Below are 21,529 nucleotides of genomic sequence, written 5' to 3' on the forward strand. Positions count from 1 at the left end.
CTGCCTTCAGGGTCCCTGGCTCTCTTCTCTGATTAAATTCACAGCACCTCTGGCTCTCTGCCGCTCACCCATCTCCCCGATGCACTTTACTTCTCACGAAGGTCACGAAAGATCAGCCAAGATTGTGATTTACCAACATTTAACTCAGAGTAGATGCTGTGGAAGTTGCCATGATTCGTATCTGGTCGTGTCGCTCAGAGACAGATTTACTGGGCTGAGCGGTCAAAGGTCACTGTCCACAAGGTGACGGATTGATGTGATTATGTCATCATCTCAAAGTTCACTGCAGATTTATACAGGACGTTCTCTGCACCAAGTACAACATGTCCAAAGTCTTTAAACCACCAATAATCATCAGAAATGGACCAGATTTTGTTTTGACTTATACAAACTTGTTGATTTTTAAAGGACATGGCATGGGCAGGACATGTATTTCAGTTTTGTTTTTTGCCAAATCACAACAGGAAGTTTGAGCTCTCGCTCCTCTAAAACAAATGAAATCACTCAAAAGCTAACAAAGTTTGTTTCCCTCCAGTGTTTCTTAACACAAAGAACTCATGTATTGCTGAGTTCTAGCAAAGTGGGGAAAGTTTCTTTCACAAAACCTGTGTTGTTTACAACCTTGTTTACTTGCTTGCAGTCATCTCTACGTGTCCGCGTTAATTCCACCTGTAAATCAGCGCTCATTGGTGAAGTTGACACGATCAGAATCCGACCAATTTTTAAAGAAATGGGGGAAAGTATGGAACCAACACCATAGAGCATTCTTTGGCTTGTCCCCATAGGAGAACTTTATTTGGCTCCTTGCAAAACCTTGTAAAACCCTGGAGCTCTTGCAGGCGGTTCTATGTACAACCCATCATAAAGGCTTAAAAAGTTCCACATAGAACCCTTATGAGAGGTTCAACAGAGAACTCTTCTTCATGGAACCCTTAATCTTACAAACAACACATCCTTTTGTAAAGCGTCTTTCCAAGAGTCTGTACTTTTGATCCAGTGTTTCACTCTTGAATTAGTGAGTACTCAGTGTGAGTGTCTTTAAGTAGGCAGTGGTTAATCCTTTCTTTAAACATGTCGCCATTATTGAGGTCAGATTCTGTTTTAAGGACAGACAGCAGACGACATCACAGAAAACAGAACATCTTATCTCCAAATGGGATCTGAAAATCATTAAAACGCCTTTCACGTCTTTCTTTTTCTTCTCCTCAGTTTCTTCAGTTTCTGTCGTCTTTTTCGTCTCTGTCTTCTATGGACCACTTCACTGAAGTGATTTCCACTTCACTGCACTTGTTCGCTGAAGTGGACATCTGGCCCCGGGTCGAGCAGCCTGAGAACGACTTCACAATGAAGCATCTCATTACATCCACTTTGGATGAGCACATCTCACAAGGCTGCAGTGTTGATTGTGGTGTTTCACTGTTGCTGCAGCAGCCATTGATTCTCACTCAAAACTGGGATGGTCGACTCCTCAGCTCTCACAGACATGACCTCAGACAGCTGCTCTGTTCCTGATTGGTCCAGTGAGATGTCTTGGCGTTAAACAGTCAGAGGTTTCTCCCTGCTGTTGTTTCACTCGCAAGGACAGAGCTGCTCAGTCATCTTCCCCTGGATACGTACTGTTTAGTAAAACTGACCTTAAATGTGATGTCGGCCTGGATTTTCGTTTCGACCCGCAACCATTTCGTTTCCCGCTCGGCAGTAAAGTAAATGGTGTGACTTCCTGTGTTAAAGCGCTGCAGGCCGCAGGGTGACAGAGCTGTCGTCACCTCCGTGTGACTCTTTTCTCCTTGATCCAGTTCCTGTTCCATCAGGCTGCAGACAGATCAGGCACGTTTGATGTGGTGCTGCGGGCTGACACCTCCTGCTGATGTCCAGAGCTGAGAGCTCACTGTGGCTCTAAACAGCACAGCAGGGGGACGTTGTTGTTTACGTGGTGGAAAAAAAAGGCCATTAACCTTAAAACACCAGGCAGGCCCAACACAGGGCAGAGGAGACGTCAGGTTTTTAATGGATTTCTTCTGAGAGACTACAGGCTCATGTCTCTGTGGAAATAAATCCTATCAAAGGGGGGAAGCAGCGATCAGTTCTAACAATCAGGGTCGTAGCACTTCAAAAACATACTCCATGCGTATATTGCTCCATCGTTGGCAGGTAGAATTAAACACAGTGGGGGTCAAACTCTGGACCTTTGTATGCCCAGAGATAATGATTGTTCCATTGGATAGATATGTTTGTCTTTTAAGACTTAAAGTAGTTACAGTTGTCAAAAGTCTTAGATAAAAATCTGACGACAAACAAACTAAACATCACTCTGCTGGGTTCTGGTGCATTGTCCAGGGTTCCTATAGTCATCTGGCAGAATCATGGAATTTCACAGTCTCATTTTCCAGACTTGAATCACTGAACATGTTGGAAAAGACATAGAATTTTGTTATTATATTAAATAACGCAATTCCATCCATTCTCCATAGTTTTCCATCCATAGTTTATTGACGTACATAACCTTTTAGCTTGGGCTATACAGCTTTCAGCGATATGAAACATTTGAATACTCAAAGAAATGACGTCACAATGAGCAGGGAATACACATGAGCTTTTAGTTCTGCCTCGAACATAACTACAGAGGAGGCACATTTGGTCGAAAAAGGTAAAGCGCTCCACAGCTTGGGAGCGCCCACAGCAAAGGCCCGATCTCCCCTGCCCCTTGACTTTGAACGAGGGACAGCCAGGAGCAGCTGGTCTGAGGATCTGAGGATCTGAGCGGTCTGGGGTTGGTGAGGGGACACAGCAGCTCAGAGATGCACTGGGGTGCCAGGCCATGGAGGGATTTGAAGACAAAGAGTTCTGTTCTGAACTTGACCTGAAGCCAGTGTGGAGATGCCAGGACGGGTGTAATGCTTTCTCTCTTTTTGTGCTGTTTATCAGTCTGGCAGCGGCATTCTGCACCAGCTGCAGACGCGACAGAGAAGACTAGTTGATGCCAAGATAAAGTGCAATAATCGAGGTGAGAAGAAATGAGGGCGTTTTTCAGATCGGTAAGTGAGAGGAGTGGTTTGACTTTGGTGATATTTCTGAGATGGAAAAAGCAACCTTTGACCATGGCGTTGATTTGTTTTTCATATTTGAGTGATGAATCAAATATGACACCAAGATTTCTGGCATGGGAATGAAGGTTGGGCGCCAGGGACCCTGGATGGTGAGCAGTGTCCCCGGTGGTGTTTGAGGGACCGAATAGGACCACTTCGGTTTTACTGATGTTTAACTGTAGGAACTCGCAGACCATTTCTATTGCAGAGTTCAAAGGGTGAAACAGGTAAAGTCAGTTATAAAGAGATGGTTCTTTTATTGTCTTAAGGGGAATATCCAGTATTTGTCATTAATTTAGATTTTATGAAATTGTGTTTATACACAATATGCTCCTAAATATACATTTTTGTCTTTGCTGATTTGTTTTTCCTTTTAATCACACATTGGTACATTGTTTTAACTTCTTCTTTTGGACAAAACCTTATAAAAATGTGTAAAATATTCATTGTGGTTTTATTTTTTGTGAATGTGGACGAGGTAAGGCTTCATGCTACAGTCCTCTGCAAGCATCTGTTAGCAAGCAAATATCTGATGGAGATAAAAACCTTCTTACTTCAGTGTGTTCAAACTTTTATTTGGCAATGCTGGCAGCACCTACAGTGATGCCGACTACTGAGGGAAGAACTTCAGAGTGCTACCTTTCAAAAGAGACCATGTGTGTGCATGTGCTCCAAACAGTTCAAGGACAGCTCCTCGGTTTACCTCAGGTTTGCCTTGAATAGGTGCAGCACCAGACTGTAAACACATAGGCCTTGAAACACTTTGAGAACCCTTGCGTTAGAGGATGAATGAGGACAGTTGATGTTGCCTTAAAATGACACAGTCATCCGGAGTTGAAAAGGATTCTCAACACTCAGTCTCGACCCGTCTCGTATGCTCTTATCACCTTCACGCTGGGCTCTGCAGCGCTTTTGTTCTTAAACATTGAAACTGCAGAACAGGATTTCTGCTGCTCAGCGGGCTCAGACGGAAACAGTGAGAAAAATGGCAGCTGAGTCAGGAGAGCTTTATTAACCTTGGCTTCAGTTTGGGTCACTCTGTTTTATGCAAACACCTCTGAGAACCATTGTGGGATTAAATTAAAGAGTTCTCCGCACTTGGTTTTGCTCTGGAGTGGAAACATCACCCTGCGTGTCGGGCCCCTTGATGTTCCCTAATAAGTGCGTCTCTTTGATTTGACCCAGCTAATCGCCGGGGCCGGCTGAGTACAAATAAATAATGAACAGTCGTCCTCGGAGAGAGATCCAGCGAGATTCCGGTCGCCCGCTGAATGTCAATGAAGCCACTTGACACAAATGAAATGAAATCAAAGTGTTCTTTGAGTCTGTGCAGTTGTACAGCCAGAAAATAAGAAATACAAATAGCGCTGCGAGCGGAGGTTTGGTGTTTGCTTGGTGAGAAAATGCAAAGCTGCTGATTCCTCAAAAAGACTTCTGGTTTGAGAAGATCAGAGACTGAACCTTAACTTTAGACAATTATAGGCACGATACTGACAGATGAAACATTCTGAGCATGTAAACAAGTTGACAGAGTGTAAGCTGAAGATTAGAAGGAGAAACAAATTAAGAGGATTTGCTCGGTTTGCATCAGGACGGTCAGAACAGGCAAGAGAACAAAGAAAAGATTAACGCAAACAAGGCAATTAAGTGTTACGTGTTCAACCTGTGATTCAAACCACAAGCCGTTTCCTTTAATCTCCTGTATGGATTATAACTGAAGAGGTTCGTCATCGTTGGAAAGATGGTCTTTTATTAAAGCTAGGATGTCTCTGCAGCAGAGAGATGCAAATACGTTTGGAATCAATGCTACAAAACCAATGCTTTTGCTCAAGAGGGAGCCAACCTACACCTACCAGAATGCACTGGGCCGCATCGACCAACAAACGCTCCCACTGGTGGGTGATGTGATGCAAACACGTCCGTTTGAAAGAATGGTGGCCAGCTGGCAAGAAATGATCTTGATCTCTTACAGAGCCACAGTTAGGTACAATATGTTTCTGAAAACATCTGAGGCAAAAAATAGGCGACTCAGTGACAGAGTCTTGGTCTGTGTCTGTAGTTGTTGTGTCTGCGGTGGCGGGCAATATGAAGATGCAGAAGTACAGCTTGTAGCCCGGCCGAAGAGCAGCGAGACTCACTGGGAACTGAGTTTCACTGGGGAGCAAAGACGGATATCTGGTCCCTGGTTAGATGGAGGAAGTTCACCACGGTTCATTTCCATGACTACTCACAGTGTTTTGATACAATGATGGTTGAAAATCTGCAAAGTATCCCAGAACTAAAGAAGACTTTAGGCGTCTAAGAACCGCCTTTTTTGTCGTGTCTGCACCACGAGACTAGGAACAGTCGTAGCTCTAAGAACGCTGTGACTCACTCGGTGCATACTGTAGCTGTAAAACTGCTATTGGCCGGTTATTTTGGCCGGCATCCACGTCCCAGTCCACTATCTGCATGTTACCATTTCCCTTGCTACAAGGAACAACAGCCTCTGAGCTAACGACTTAAGGCCCTGACACACCAAGCTGACGGTCAGCTGTCGACCAAAGTCGGGTCATCAGCAAGCGTCTGTCGGCCTATTTTTGCGGTGTGTCCAAGTGAATCTGCCTGTAGTGAAACTGGGGCTAGCTGGGAGCGGCTAGCGGAGCGTTAGCCGGGAAACACTGGGACCGTCTGGATGTAATAGTCCGTGGAGGTGCTGCGGTGCTCGGCTGCACAGATAGGAAACCCCTCGGCTGACAGGATGTACCACTCTCTCACTCCGCTCTCTCTCACGCAGGCACAGAACGTACGTGCTACTTGGCCGTCGGATGTAGTCCGTGTAGTGTGTTCAAATGCAACTGACACAGGGCGACGTGAGGCGACGTAGACGACGCAACAGTTGGCTTTCGTCGTCGCTAGTTCTTTGATGTCGGTTTGGTGTGTCCGCACCTTTACACGCTAAAAGTGGCACATTTTGAGAAAGGTTTGGATCGTCCAATAAGGCACGTCTGCTTTGTTCTGTCACCTAATTTTTTTTTAAAGCTCTACAACCAATAAAACAAGTCGTGACTGCACCTCGGAGAAGCCCAGACGCCGTATCACAGGACTCTCATGCCCCATTTGGATCTGTTTTCTTACACAGCCAGTCAGAGTTGATTTGCCACATCATCTGAAACATGTCCTGCTCCCTCTCATCTCGTCTCAGGCTGCAAAGTTCTTAGTAACGTCATTTTTGGGGGAAAATACGCTCTGTATAATTTCATGTTTATTATCACAAATGTACATGTCAGGATTTGTTACAGATGATTCAGATGCAACATGAATGTCTGCAGCCTCAAAGAACAGACACTGTGCTTCAACGTGTGGCTCCAGAGACAAGAAGCCTAAACTGCTTCAGATCAGCTTCGTCTAAAACTGCTCAACCATCTCCTCTCCTGCACGCTCTTAAATTAGTCTCATTGTCTCTGAGTTTGATACAAACAGGAAGTGTCTGTGGCAGCCATGAGGACGCATTAATTGGGTGTTTCTTTAATAAGTTGTGGCTGGTGTTTATTTTTAGGCCAGCAGTCATTATGTGGAGCAGGTGTCAGCTTTTTACAAATGCTGCTGCCCAACTGTGGAAGTAAACATCATCACAGCGGTTGCCAAGAGACGCTGGAGGTCTGGCGGCGGTTTGACGGCTGCCAGTTTGAAGCTGCACTTCTCTTCTTAATTATTTTGTGTTTCTACTTTGATGCTAAATTTTTCAGCATCAGCTGTTTTGTGTTTGAGCGAGCCATTTGCAGCAGCACGGCTCTGTGAGCAAAGACAGAGTGTGTGATGACTCTGATATACGTAACATTAGTCATCCCATCCTTGTGAAATCTGTGTCTCAAAAACACTTTGAGGAAATGTCTTCAAATTTGGCACAAACATCCACTTGACTCAGTGATAAACTGATACGATTTTGATGGCCAGAGGTCAAGGTCACTATGACATCCATCTCATTTTCTTGAGTGCAATATCTCAAGAACACTTTAGAGAACTTTTTCAAATTTGGCACAAACATCCACTTGGACTTAATTTAGAGGTGACAGGACTTTGGTGGTCAAAGGTAAAGGTCACTGTGGCCTCACAAAAGACTCTCAAAAGAATGCCTTGAGGGAATTTCTTCAAATTTGGCACAAACATCCACTTGACTCAACAATGAACTGACTAGATTTTGGTGGTTTAAGGTCAGGGTCATTGTGTCCTTGTGTGTCTCAGCCTCCTGAATGTAATATCTCAAGGATGCTTTGAGGGAATTTCTTCAAATTTGGCACAAACATCCACTTGACTCAAACATGAACTGATTAGTGTGCTCAAAAGTTAAGGTCACTGTGTCCTTGTTCATCCCATTCTCCTGAATGCAGTTTCTCAAAACTGCATAGAGGAAATTTCTTCATATTTGGCACAAACATCCACTTGGACTCAAACATGAACTGATTAGTGTGTTCAGAAGTCAAGGTCGCTGTGACCTTCTTCATCCCATTCTCCTGAATCCAGGTCCTTAAAAATGCCTTGAGGAAATTTCTTCATATTTGGCACAAACATCCACTTGGACTTAAAGATGAAAGACGAACTGTCCCTTGAACACGGGATCTAAAATGCCTTGAGGGAATTTCTTCAAATTTGGCACAAATGTCCACTTGGATTTAATACTGAACTGATAAAATTGTGACAGTCAGAGGTCAAGGTCACTGTGACCTCTGACCATCTCATTCTTGTGATCGTGATATTTTAAGAAAGCACTCAGGGAATTTTTTCAAATTGGGCACAAACATTCACTTGGAAATTTCACACAAATGTCTAACAGGATGAAATAATGAAGGTCAAAAGGTCAAAGGTCAGCTTGACTGTGACATCATCACATCATGTCACTGTGACCTGTGTAAAACAGAAGACTTTTGAGGGGAGGTTTTGAGGAGCCCTGTCTGATCTCATACAAACTAAGCTTTCTTATTTCTTGCTGTTCATTAACGTCACAACGGTAACGGGGATTTTACCTGCGTAAGCTAACGTTGGTGCAGCAACAACACGATATGGCAGCATGAACCTCAGGCAGGTGAGCGATTTGCCTGTCGAGGTGTTGCTGCTGTTGTGCGTCAACACTTGTGTGTTTTGTAAAACCTACACACCAGAGGCGTCTTGACACACGTCCACTCTGGACTCTGCTTTGTCACTGAACCAACAGATCAGCAGCTTTAGAGAGAAAAATCCTGAACATGTTTCTGTGGTTATTTTTCCCAGAGTGCACCACAGACCTTCATTTACATGTTGAACTCCCACACGAGCCGCATCTTAATGTTCTGAAGAGGTTTGTGTTTGAGTAGATGTTTCCTGTAATGTGAGCTGAAACCTGTCACCTCTCTGTGTTTATCGAGATGTAAACGTGGAGGAGAAGGTGCGACGCCTCAGACCTGTGGTGAGGTGAGTCGGCACAACGCCGCCTCGCTGCGTCTTGGTTTGTTTGTTTTTTTCTGGCGAGTCCGAGTTGGCGTCGTCACTGATCCTGTCAGCGGTGAGCGAGAGCAGGAGGGAGCTGAATGCCCTCGGGCAACTTGCTCAGTGAATCAGTTCACTGGAGTGTGTGTGTGTGTGTGTGTGTGTGTGTGTGTGTGTGTTTATTCCCATGTGAGTGTGTGTGACTTAGAGAATCTGTTTGGGTTGTTTATGTGAGTGTGTTAGTTTCTCCGTTGGTGTGTATCTGTGTTCCTGTGCGGATATCTGAGTGTGTGTGTGTGTGTGTGTGTGCGTGCGTGTGTGTGTGTGTGTGTGTGTGTGTGTGTGTGTGTGTGTGTGTGCGTGCGTGTGTGTGCGTGCGTGCTGAAGTTTCCCTCGGGGCCGGTTGACTGGCCGACATCACGGAGCTGTGAAACGGAGAGGTCGCAGCTGTGTGTGTTTGTGTGAACACAGCTGGTGTGACATTCTCCCACCTGTGAACCCAGAGCTTCAGTCTGAGTCTCTGCTCTGTGACGCACAGCTGGATTTAGTGGATTAGACTTTTATTTTGAAGGGTTCAGCTTTACACTTGTGGTGTTGTGTTTCCTGTTTTTTTCCTCTGATGCTGAAAGTGTTTGTGATATCTTTCTGTTGGAGTATGTTTTTCATGACAGGTAGTTAAGTGCGTAAGTAGTAACAGTTTTTGAAATGGGTCCAGCACTGAGTGAGAGCGGTGCAGACGGCAGCTGCCACGCAGACTGCAGTATATACTCGGAGCATGTTCACAGCCTCAGTGTACGAGCTTGTTTTTGTCACTGACAGGTTCAGATTGTTATTCTAAGGCCCTGACATGCCAACGGCCAATGTCAGGCCGTCGGTGAGCGTCTGTCGCCCTAGTTTTTGCGGTGTGTCCCGCACTGTTGGCACTACTTGGACCCCTGTCGGCGGCTTTTCGGCTGATTGAGCATGTTGAATCAGCGGCAGAGCTTGTCGGTGAGAGAGATCACTCTGATTGGCTGTTCAGGTTTTATTTCCTCGCCCCTGTAGTGAGTGAATCTGCCTGTAGTGAAACCGGGGATCAACAACCGTCTGGATGTAATAGTCCGTGGAGGTGCTGCGATGCTTGGCAGCACAGATAGGAAACCCCTCGGCTGACAGGATGTACCACTCTCTCACTCTCTCTCACGCAGGCGCAGAACGTATGTGCTACTTGGCCGTCGGATGTAGTCCGTGTAGTGTGTTCAAATGCAACTGACACAGGGCGACGTGAGGCGACGCGAGGCGACGTGAGGCGACGTAGACGACGCAACAGTTGGCTTTCGTCGCCGCTAGTTCTTTGATGTGGGTTGGGTATGTCCGCACCTTAAGGGTTTGACAACCAAAGCTGAGATGGGGATTCTTTGACCAAGATGTTTTTTTGTGACTTTTATTTTGTTTCTCTTGACAAAACTTTAAATTTAAAGATCGAAAGAAAATACCATTTATTTAGATGGAGCCTGGTGGGTTTGGCAATAGCAAGTTTGGGGCTGTTAATGGTTAAACAAAATGAATCTTACTCTTTCACAAAAAGGTTTTTGTGTCGAATGAGATGAACAATTTTTGAAAGCAGTCCAGTGTTGAGTGAGAGGCTGCAGGGGGCAGCCATCAAACAGGCTGCAGTGTTAACGCGTATGGGCAATTGCAAACCGTCAGTGTGTGTCTACTAAAAGTTTTTGTTTTTGTCACTGACAGGATCAGATTGTTATTCTAAGTGTCTGACAACATGATAGAAAGGATCCCTACAGAGATAGAGCTTTGAAAGAGTCAGATCCTTTCTGTTGAGATCCCAAAATCTCCACCACCAAACCCACCAGACTCCATTTAAATAAACAGTCATGTTAGTGTGTACTGAGGCAGCATGTTGTCACATCTAACTGGGTGAGTTAAGGGTTAATTTAAACCAAACCAGAGTTTACATTGTTGGAACAGTGGAAACATGAACCAAGATGGTTTCTGTGAGTTTTATTTTGTTTCTGTCAACTTTGAATGAAATGTGTTAATTTAAATGGAGTCTGGTGGTTTGTCTAATCAGTCACTTGGACACAAGCACCTTTGTGTTAAAGAGTAAGATCTTTTTTGTTTAACCAGAAAGTTGTGGTTGCTACAAAACACCAGTGTTTGGTGCCTCAAAAGCTAATTGAAAACACAGACAGGTTGTTACAAAACAGTGATGTTTGGTGCCTAAAAAGCAGCTTATACAAATAGATGGGTCGATACAAAACACCAATGTTTGATGTCGAAAAAGATGCTGGAAAAACACAGACAGGTTGCTACAAAACACCAACATTTGGTGCGTAAAAATCTAATTGTAAAACACAGATATGCTGCTATAAAACACCAATGTTATGTGCCAAAAAGCAGCTCATAAAAACTGATGGGTTGCTACAAAACACCAATGTTTGATGCCTGTAAAAACACAGACATGTTGCTACAAAACACCAATGTTTGGTGCCTAAAACGCTGAGAAGAAACATCCCCAAAATTGCTGTTGCCAAACCCACCAGACTCTTCAAATAAACAGTATTTTTTCAAAGTTGACAGACTCAAAATTAAACTTTCAAAAGCCGCCTTGGTTCATGTTTCCACTGTTCCAACAATGTGCAACTCTGGTTTGGTTTGAATTAACCCTTAACTCACCCAGTTAGATGTGACAACATGCTGCCTCAGTACAGGCTAACATGACTGTTTATTTAAATGGAGTCTGGTGGGTTTGGTGATGGAGATTTCTGGGCTGTTTCTGGCTGAACACAAAGCTCTGTGTCTGTAGGGATCATTTCATAATGTTGTCAGACAAGTGTCCGGCCACTCAGTACTGGACCAGTTTAAAAACTGTCCCCTTCAGTCACTTAGACACAAAAACATTGGAAACAGGGTTGAGGCTGAAACACACTGAAGCTACCCTCTAAAAAGACAATGCACAGGAGGAGTTTTGGCAGCTGTCACCAAAAACTTTGCTGGATCTCAGACTTTCACTTCGCCCACATGGTCGGGAACAATCCAAGCTCCCAAAAGGTTTTCCTTTGGTTTCTGTATGAATATTCAAAGCCCGGAGGTTTGAGCCCAGTGGGGGCTGCCCGGTACAACCACCATCTGCTGCTCTGCATCACCCGGGCTGACGGGTTCACTGTGATGCTCAAGAGCACACTGAAAGTTGCCACGTTATTGTCATAGTTTTTACATTTGTGTTTTTTGGAGGTTATTGTGTGAAATGCAGATATCTGAACGCTTTAACACAACACAGAGATAAACGGCATATTTAAAGGCTGAGATTTTTATATCACAGGAGCTGCAATTCTAACTCAAACTTACACAAGATGTTGGAGGTCAGGGACTGCTGTTTTCACCAGATACATCTGTTGTCTGCAAATCTACTCTGCTGTAGCTAACTGATGTTATTTCTATAAGCCTGGCCTGTTGTCTGGTTGAGATTCTCTCTGAATGTTGGTGTCTGTACTGTTCACACTGAGACAAAGATGCTCTCTTGAAGATGACACACCAGCCTCGCACTTTCATGTTTGAAAGAATAGATTTGGCTGTTTGCAAACATCACAATAGGGTGATTTTTTTTTTCTTGTGTAGATCTTTTTTCAGACAGAGAGCGAGGAGAGTTTCACTGAAGCTTATGTCACTGTTAAGCTTCAGTGCAGAGCGGGCTGTCAAGTTGATTTTAAAGTTTGCTCAGTTTGTCAAGTTTTATTCTTGTCATTATAACCATAACTGGACAACTAGCTGTTACCAATCAATGTAACGCCATTTTTTAATGTTGTAGTTACTGGACATATTCTTGAATATTATTACAGTTCAGTCGCCAGAAAGGAAATCACCTATGTTTGGTACGTAGAAAGCCGCTAGAAAAACACAGACGGGTTGTTACAAAACTGACATATTAGGTGCCTAAAAAGCTGCTTGAGAAACACAGATAGGTTGCTACAAAACACTCGCATTTGTGCCTAAAAATGTTTGTAAAACAAAGATGTGTTACTACAAAACATCCACGTTTGGTGCTTTAAAAGCAGTTTATTGACCACAGATAAGTTGCAACAAAACACCAATTTTTGATGTCTAAAAAATTAATTGTAAAACACAGACAGGTTGCTACAAAACACCCACGTTTGGTGCCTAAAAAGCAGTTTATACAAATAGATGGGTCGAAACAAAACACAAATGCTTCGTGCCCAAAAGCTGCTGGAAAAACACTGGCAGGTTGCTACAAAACACCAACATTTGGTGCCTCAAAAGCTAATTGTAAAACACAGACAGGTCACTACAAAACAGCGATGTTTGATGCATACAAAGCTAATTGTAAAACACAGATGTGTCACTACAAAACATCCACGTTTGGTGCCTTAAAAGCAGTTTATTGAACACAGATAAGTTGCTACAAAGCACCAATGTTTGATGTCTAAAAAGCTAATTGTAAAACACAGACAGGTTGTTACAAAGAACCCATGTTTGGTGCATAAAAATCAAATTGTAAAACACAGGTGTGTCACTACAAAGCACCCACGTTTGGTGCCTTAAATCACAAATGCTTCGTGCAACAGGTTGCTACAGAACACCAATATTTGGTGCCTGAAATGCTAATTGTAAAACACAGACAGGTTGCTACACATTTGGTGCGTAAAAATCTAATTATAAAACACAGATGTGCTGCTATAAAACGCTAATGTTATGTGCCTAAAAGCAGCTCATAAAAACAGATGGGTCGCTACAAAACACCGATTTTGGTGCCTGTAAAAACACAGACAGGTTGCTACAAAACACCCACGTTTGGTGCCTAAAATGCAGCTTATACAAATAGATGGGTTGATACAAAACACCAATCCTTCGTGCCCAAAAGCTGCTGGAAAAACACTGACAGGTTGCTACGAAACACCAACATTTGGTGCCTCAAAAATCTTATTGTAAAACACAGATGTGCTGCTATAAAACACCAATGTTATGTGCCTAAAAAGCTGCTGGAAAAACACAGACAGGTTGCTACAAAACAACCAGTTTTGTTGCTTAGTGGTCTCAAACAGCCATCTGCAGCTTGGTAGTCATCTCGCCAAGGTGTCACACCATCCACCATTCCCTCCACTACCAGATGACGGTCAGCTCATGTACTACATCACATTAGAAGCTTTGATATGATACGTATGTCATGTGCTAATGTAGCATATGCAGCGTGTGCAGAAACATAAACCAACATTTTCCTCAGCCGGCTGGGCTGATTATTGACTCATATCAAGTATAAAACAAACATAATGTCTTTCTGAATGTGAGTTAAAGCAGCCAGTGTTTAGACTCTTCTAGTCTCTTAAAGGTGAAGTTCCTCTGATTAACAACAATCAACTGCATCATTTTATCTGATTGTATTCCTGCAGAAACAAGATACATCTGTGACTGTGCCTCTGTAAAAGTCCCAGAGTTATCTGGTGTGTTTCCATGCACTGTAGATTATCTGATGATCTACTTTCAGCTGTAATCTGATCTCATTTACACACTTAATCCAGGTTTCTCGCCAGGTTCAGGGATTAGGAATAACCCAGTAACATGTCTGATGAAGTGACCTGATTATTTGGCCACAGAAATCCCTAACCGCTGGAACAATGTGTTTTCAGTGTGAGTGAAACATGTTGAAAAGGAGGGTGTGCAGTATGTTGTCTGCCTGCTGTTTGGGATTATTAACACCAGAGTTGCTCCTGATTTGTGAGTGAAACAATGTTGGTGAGAACACAATCTGTTCTGCATGGTCCGTCTTTGCTCACAGCATGGAGGCTTAGTGAGGGTGTAAACTGGCTACTGACCAAAGAGCATGTAAACTGTGGTTTTGTAGGAATCAGCCTCACATAAATTCATGTCCTGCTTTAGCCCGATGACTCACGCTAATCTGCTGTCTGTGTACAAATTCTGAAACAAATGAAAAGACACGGTGGAATTATGTCCTTCCTGGCAAAATTATTCTCTAATAAATACATTCAGAGACTAGCTTGTGGAGACAGAGGAGCATTTAGCAGCTAAAGAGACAAGTGTTTCACCCAGGAGGTGGTGGAGACCAAAAATAGAGCTAAAAGAGAGAGAATATTGGAATAGCATTCATCAGGTTGACACAAAACGCCTCCAGAGGGATGCTATTGTTGCTCTGTGCATCAAACACTTTGACTCGATAAGTAAATAACATGCTGCTGCTTTCTGCCCTCTAGTGGCCACAAAAGACGACAGTCAGCTTTTATTTACCCGTTTGTCCATCTGCTTCTTTGTCCCCCTCAGGCCGTGAGACAGAGTGTGTGACTGTAAAATGGAGCTGCCGGCTGAACACATATGACCAGACATGGAGGTCGTCAACACCACACAGGACAAGCTCCTCCTCCCGCCCCTGCCGGACTACGACCTGAATGCTGGCAGCGCTAACCCGCCGGCGTTGCCTCCGCTGGTGTTAGAGGGAGTGAATTTTCCAGAGGACCCCATTAAACTGCTGAGTGTGCAGGTAGGGGAATATTTTTACCACACAAACTCCATTCCTCTGTGCAGCAGTGATGTAGTGTAGCACTTTGATGCCAGATCAGATCACAGCTGGGACGACAGATGGCACTTAATCAGAAGTATTTATCCCTTTAAACCAACAGAGGACAGAGCATGGAAACATTTAATGTTGCATTAATAAAAAGTGAAGAACAGGTATTGCACACGTTGAGGTGCAGGGACACAATTACATCCAATAACACGTGTTGAATGTATTGTTCATTTTCCAAACATACTTTTTCACAACGTTTCAGTCACAAACCTTCAGCTGCACTGATTAAAGCTGCAGTAGGCAGTTTGATCTTGGCTTCATTTGGCAGAAATCCCACAATGACCTTTGTGCATAATGTAGAACAAGTGGACTGAGAGCAAACTAGACTCCTGCGCTTCCTCTTGCTTCTCTATCTGAAGAACACCTTCAGGCCCTGATCACACAGGAAGTGTTTCAGCTTTTTGTAACAGTTTTTAATGAGAATGAAGCTTTTTGCTCACTGTTGTTGTGTCGCGACGCGCCTGGTGTTTTGCCGGAGCGCTCTGAACTCCTCGAGTTAAGAAAAAGCAGGAAAGAGCAGAAAAGTGCTCCACGTGATCTCAAACGTGATGTGAGGGGCGGGGCTTCTGTGGTGGTCACGACAACCAGTGTACAGTTGGTAAACAATGGAGGAGAAACTGGTGGTAGTGGTTGCTGGATACCCAGAGCTATACGACTTTACAAAGCACAGTTAGCACCATCTGAATAGAAAACAGCAGATAAGTGCAGTACTGTAAACGTCCATGATGGAGGAGAAGCTCCTGGACCAACTGGTGGTACTCCCCATGATCCAGCCTCTTTTTTAGGGTCTCATGTACCCACACAGATCTCTGTTTATCTGCTGTAACAACAGAATGTTTTTGTTTTCTTAACAAGTGGCATTCTAAAGACAAAAAAAGGCAGTGCAGTGTGCCTCGTGTTTTGTAACCTGCACAATGCTTTCTGTGTGTTACGCCAGGGCCACACCGCCCGTGGAAGTGCTGCGAAGTGCAGCGCACCGAAATTCTCGCGCGAGCCGGAGCACTTCTGTTCACATCAGACGCGCATTTCTCCACGCTGGTCGACAAGCAGTTCTGCTCCCAGCTGTTGTCTCCGTCACCCGGCTTGACACATTCGCTCACGGCTCGCGCAGAAAATAGACGAGACGCCAAAACGATCGCTGCAGGGCGCGAGCCAGCCACAGAGCTGCGCGGTGCGGCGCAGTCGGTGTGGGTGACACAATTGGTTAACATGGGCGGCGAAAGGAAACTGGCTTCACTTCTCGCCGCTTCGAGGCTATTCGCAGCGCTTCCGCAGGCGGTGTGGCCCTGGTGTTAGGGGCCAAAGGGAATTTCTTTAAATGTGACACAAATGTCCACCTGGACTCAAAGATGAACTGATTAGATACTTTGTGGTGAAAGGTCAACGTCGCTGTGACCTTTTGTGTCACATTCTCTTGAACACGGTGTCTCAAATTCCTTGAGGGAATTTTTTCTTATTCGGCACAAACGTCTGCTTGGATTTAACACTGAAGTGATAAAAGTTTGATGAACAGAAGTCAAGGTTGCTGTGACCTCTCCCTTCTCATTCTTGTGATCGTGATATTTCAAGACAGCCCTCAGCAAATTATTTTGAATTAGGCACAAACGTCCACTTGGACTGAAGAATAAACTGATTAGAATTTTGTGGTCAAAGGTCAGTGTGACCTCACACCACATGTTTCTGTCCCTAACTGAAGAATTCATTCACTAACTCTGACCAAACTTGACACAAATGTCTAACAGGATAAAATAATGAAGGTCAAAAGGTCAAAGGTCAGCTTGACTGTGACATCATCATGTTTTAACGTCATATCTCAGGAACAGAAGGGGAGACATTTGGTCAGATACTGAACTGGTGACTCTAATCTTGAAACTGTGCTGATTGTATAGATTGTTTGTTTGTTTGTTTGTTTATTTGCCTTTTCAAAGCTTTCAGAGTCACAGCTTGAAAGAAAGGGAAAATATCAGTAACTTCTTTCTTTGGACGTGTTGTGAGCACATCAGCAGTTCCATCTGTCTCACACATATAAATCAGTATCAGTACAAAGAGATTCAAAACATTAAAGCAGCAGATGTCGTCGCTGGTCCTCTTTTATTTCCAGTATAGTGAACCGAGCTGTTGCTGCATCAAAACAAACACCTCTGACTGTTGTTGTTGTTGTTGTTGTTGTCTGCAGGTGGTGTTGATCTTGGCCTACAGCACCATCATCGTGCTGGGCGTTCTGGGGAATTCTCTGGTCATCTATGTCATCTACCGTTTCAAGACGCTCCGAACTGTCACCAACTTCTTCATCGCCAACCTGGCTGTTGGTATGTTTACACACACACACACACACACACACACACACACACACACACACACACACACACACACACGGTGGCTCTGATTCAATGCTGTCAACCTCATCAGAGACAGGAAATCCTCTCTGACATCCAAAGACGACGGCCTGTTTGTGTGTGTGTGTGTGTGTGTGTGTGTGTGTGTGTGTGAGACGATGACTCAAACATCTGTCAGCTGTTATATTCTGTTTCCCGGTGATTTCCGGGAGTCGTCTGCTGCTGTGTGTTGCAGAGATGAAATCAAACATTAGCTGTCATGTGTTTGACATTCAAACGTCCATCGAGGACAAACCGGCGTTATTGTTACAAGGTGTAAAATGTCAGCGTGAAGAAGAGCAGAGTATTTTTGGAGTTGATTCATACTATACGCTCATTAACATCTGTTTCATCTATTTTTTATTTGATATCCAGCTTGTTACATAATTCTTTGAGGACTATTTTAATTAGCGCGAGGAGACAAGGATCAAGAGGGACTTTGACTTGTGATGTTCTTTAAAGTGCTAATTTACTTTTCATAAAACATCAAGTCTCCTTTCTCTCATCAGTTAATATCACACTGCTCAGAATATCCAGCTGAACTCAACATGTAAGCTGTAGCAGCTCTTCAGAAGCAATGGATTTTGTTTTTTCTGGTTTGAATCAACAAAAATAAGAGTTGCAGAGTAAGTTAGCATCAGGACGTCAGGACATTTTTCTGTTGTTATAGCGCCACCCAGTTGCCAATTAGAGTTTAATTTCTCCAGTCACCTTGAGGCGTCCTGTTCTACATATCTACCAAGTTTAGTAAAAATCCATATGGCGGTTAGGCCTAGATAAGAAATGAGCTCTCTAGCGCCCCCATTTTGTTTGATGGGCTCAATAATGGAGGGGTCCCCTCAGATTATGTGTGGTCATATGCCTACAAAGTTGCGTGGTGATGGGTGAAACCCTTGAGATGTTCTACACCTTTATGTGATGAGCCACGCCCTCCGCAATATTCATTGCCTTATAGAAGCTCAGTTTTAGGAAGTTTTCCAACTTTTGCCAAGAGGGAACTTTAGATATTGGTCCCTAGATTATGTTCACCCAGTTTCATGCAGATCGCTCAAACTTCTTAGGAAGAGATCCATTTGAAGTGTTTTTCAAACAATTCAAAATGGAGGAAAATCTATATAAGCGGAAGTTATGGGTTCTTGAGGCAAATGTGTTCCTCATGAGGAGAGGCATCTCTGTGCAAAGTTTCATGTCTCTACGACATACGGGGCATGAGATATGCCCATTCAAAGTTTGACATTTCAATGGGTTGCTATAGCGCCCCCCTTTGGCCAATTGATGTAATATTGCTTCATTGGCATCCTCCCATGACCCTCTACCACTGTGCCAAATTTCACATGGATTGACCAAGTCAGTGAGGAGAAAAACCTGGAACAGACACACACACACACACACACACAGAGTTTTCCTCATTATATAGTCAGATAAGATAAAATAGTTTCAACATTCATGCTGTCGTCATGAACGTTGAAACGATAGAGACCAAAACCAGGCTGTAAAGTTGGACATTGTAACACGGGGGTCTGCAGGGACTGACACGCTCTGGGAACAAGCCTCTAGTGGACATTAGAGGAACTGCAGTTTGCCACTGTATTCACTCCAGTTTTAATGTTGACTAAACTCCCCGTGCCTCTGCAGCCGTGAATCAGCCGTTGTCAAACATGACCTGGCCCAAACTCGGAAGGCTGGAAGAAATAAGTCAGACCAGACTCGGCTGAGACTTGGCATGAATGATGCCCTGGAATTGGGCCTAATCAGCTGGGCCAACTCCGGCTGCCATCACTGAGTTACCATATTTGGATACACAAAATCTAAGACGATATCTCGTCTCAAATCAATGTTGATATATTGCACAGTCCCATTTGGAAGTGAAAGAAAAACACAGCACGATTATTTGTAGGACGCTGTAGCCTCTTTTACACTGCCAGATTTTCGTGCGAGCCACTGGCGGTGGATAAACAGGAAACAGCTGATAGCAGGAATTAGCGAGCAGCTAGTAGCAAGAGGGAGACACAAACCTGACAGACACTGTAAAGATGAGCAACTGGGGAGACAAGGAATTGCGCGCCCTCCTTGTCCTCGCAAACGAAGAGGCCATTAACCGTCAGATGATGGGGACGGTGAAGAACGGGCCGACTTACGAGAGAATCACCGAAGGACTGACCAGCCGCGGCTTCCCTCCCACGTCACTGTTTACGTCACACGCTGAGCTACACGTTTTGCCACTGTCCATCTGTGTGTAGTTCATTTTTACCTGTGAATTTATTTATATATATATATAAATGTATTTTTACGCATTACACAGAGTGTTACCTGGCGCAGGACTCTGCAGCAGCATATCGACCAACCAACCATCAGCCCTACAAATATTGACGTCAGTATCTGCTACAAAAAGAATCACTTTGGTTTTCTGTCAGTTTCCACAGAAAGTTTAAAGTTTGGTGAATGTGATTCAACATTTGTCAGCGTCTTAATTTAAAACACATTAGCATGTGTCTGCTGGGCGGCTCAGCCCACTGACAACAGGCTCCCGCGCACCTCCTGATCAGCCAGCATCAGATTATGAAACAAGTTCTCTGATCCATTTTTCTAACTGGGCAGCAACGCAGCAGATGCCAAAAACAGAGACAAAGTGAAAGGAAAATGAAGATATCACGTTTCATTTGGCCATCACGTGACCAGGGCTGATTTATGTATGAAATATAACGTAAAGGAGGGAACTGTGTGTTTGTGACAGCCTGCAGAGCTTCACGTGATTTTAATGAGCTGCAGAATATCTCATCTCTGACCAAACATCTGTTCAGCGCTGTGACATAAATAATGTTCTCCCAGAGTAACGGCCTCCACACACGCCTCCTGATGTCACCTCAGCTCTATTTATTTCTAATGAGATGAGCGCGAGGAGGCGACATTCACGAGTCCTCCGCCTGTGAGGTGACACAAGATGCCCAATTGTGAAATTTCACGCTGGTGCATGATTAAACCGCACATCTACTGCCTGCATCAGCTTTGTTCAGAGGCTCTGGAGGTGTTTCAGAGGAGGTGTTTCAAAGTTTTATTTTTAAGGCAGTTTTTTTTGCCTTCAATAGAGAGGAAACACAAAAGAAAGATGGTGGAAAGAAGTGCAGTCAGAGTCTTCCTCCCAAACTTCGATCTAATTCTCCTGACATCGTCTCATTGACTGATTCGAACCATTAAAAGATGAAAACATTTAATTAAAAAGCCTTGGTAGTAAACACCTCGTAATGAAGGCATGAATTAACATGAAAACAAATCAGCGGGCGAACACATCAGCGCAGGACTTAATGAACATGACGTGTGAACGGTGAGAGGTAATGGAGTGTGAAGCGGTGCAGGGCTGTGTGGGACGGGAGGGGAACCTCCTCTGCTCTCAGAGACATGAACAATAGCATGTTTTATTCATGACACACATTTTAGGAGAAGCAGCAGTGACGGTGAGACAGAGTCAACAAGCTGTCAGTGAACGTAGCAGTGAGAGATTTCAGCACCGCGGAGAGAGACGGGTTCAGAGGGAGACTTCAGGACCTCAGACAGCGACGGGACAGAGTCTGTTCCTCCTGTGATACAAACCTCAAAGACCTGTTTCTGGAGCCAGCAGTAAGCCTTCAGACATGGTACCTAGACCCTCGGTGTGTTCAGACAGTCCTCTTAAATGTGGGCGGGGTTGTTGTCACTCACTGCTCCGTCCAGCACTCGCTGTATTTCCTCATCAGCGGTGACACAGATGGAAGTCTGCACCTGGTTTATCGTCCACAGAACGAGGCTGCACGCCCACATTTTCACAACAAAATAGAACAGGCTGCAGTGAGAGTCTCTCTCCATGGGATATTTCAAAATAGCAGCTTTGTGCATTTAGTCCTTCTCAGGCAAGCTCAGGGGTTTAGTGTTGCTGTAGCCCACAGGAAGTGAGGATTAGAATATATGACCTTCACATAATCCGCTCCATTAATTGTACGCCTGAACCCAAGAGATTCAGTTGCTCAGTTAAAGCCAGAGAGAATTCTTCATTTTACAAA

General features: G+C 44.1%; 1 protein-coding gene across 1 annotated transcript in view; it reads left to right on the forward strand.

The window, feature by feature from the left end:
* npy2rl (neuropeptide Y receptor Y2, like) overlaps positions 1-21,529 on the forward strand; it is a 78,439-nt gene that overhangs the window by 30,157 nt on the left and 26,753 nt on the right. The window contains exons 2-3 of the mRNA XM_049567699.1: positions 14,817-15,033; positions 17,297-17,429. Coding sequence (XP_049423656.1) covers positions 14,878-15,033; positions 17,297-17,429 — 289 coding nt within the window. The 5' untranslated portion in view covers positions 14,817-14,877. The remainder of the gene's footprint in view (positions 1-14,816; positions 15,034-17,296; positions 17,430-21,529) is intronic.

The sequence above is a fragment of the Epinephelus fuscoguttatus genome, linkage group LG23, assembly GCF_011397635.1.
Source record: "Epinephelus fuscoguttatus linkage group LG23, E.fuscoguttatus.final_Chr_v1".
In the NCBI taxonomy this organism is placed as follows: Eukaryota; Metazoa; Chordata; class Actinopteri; order Perciformes; family Serranidae; genus Epinephelus; species Epinephelus fuscoguttatus.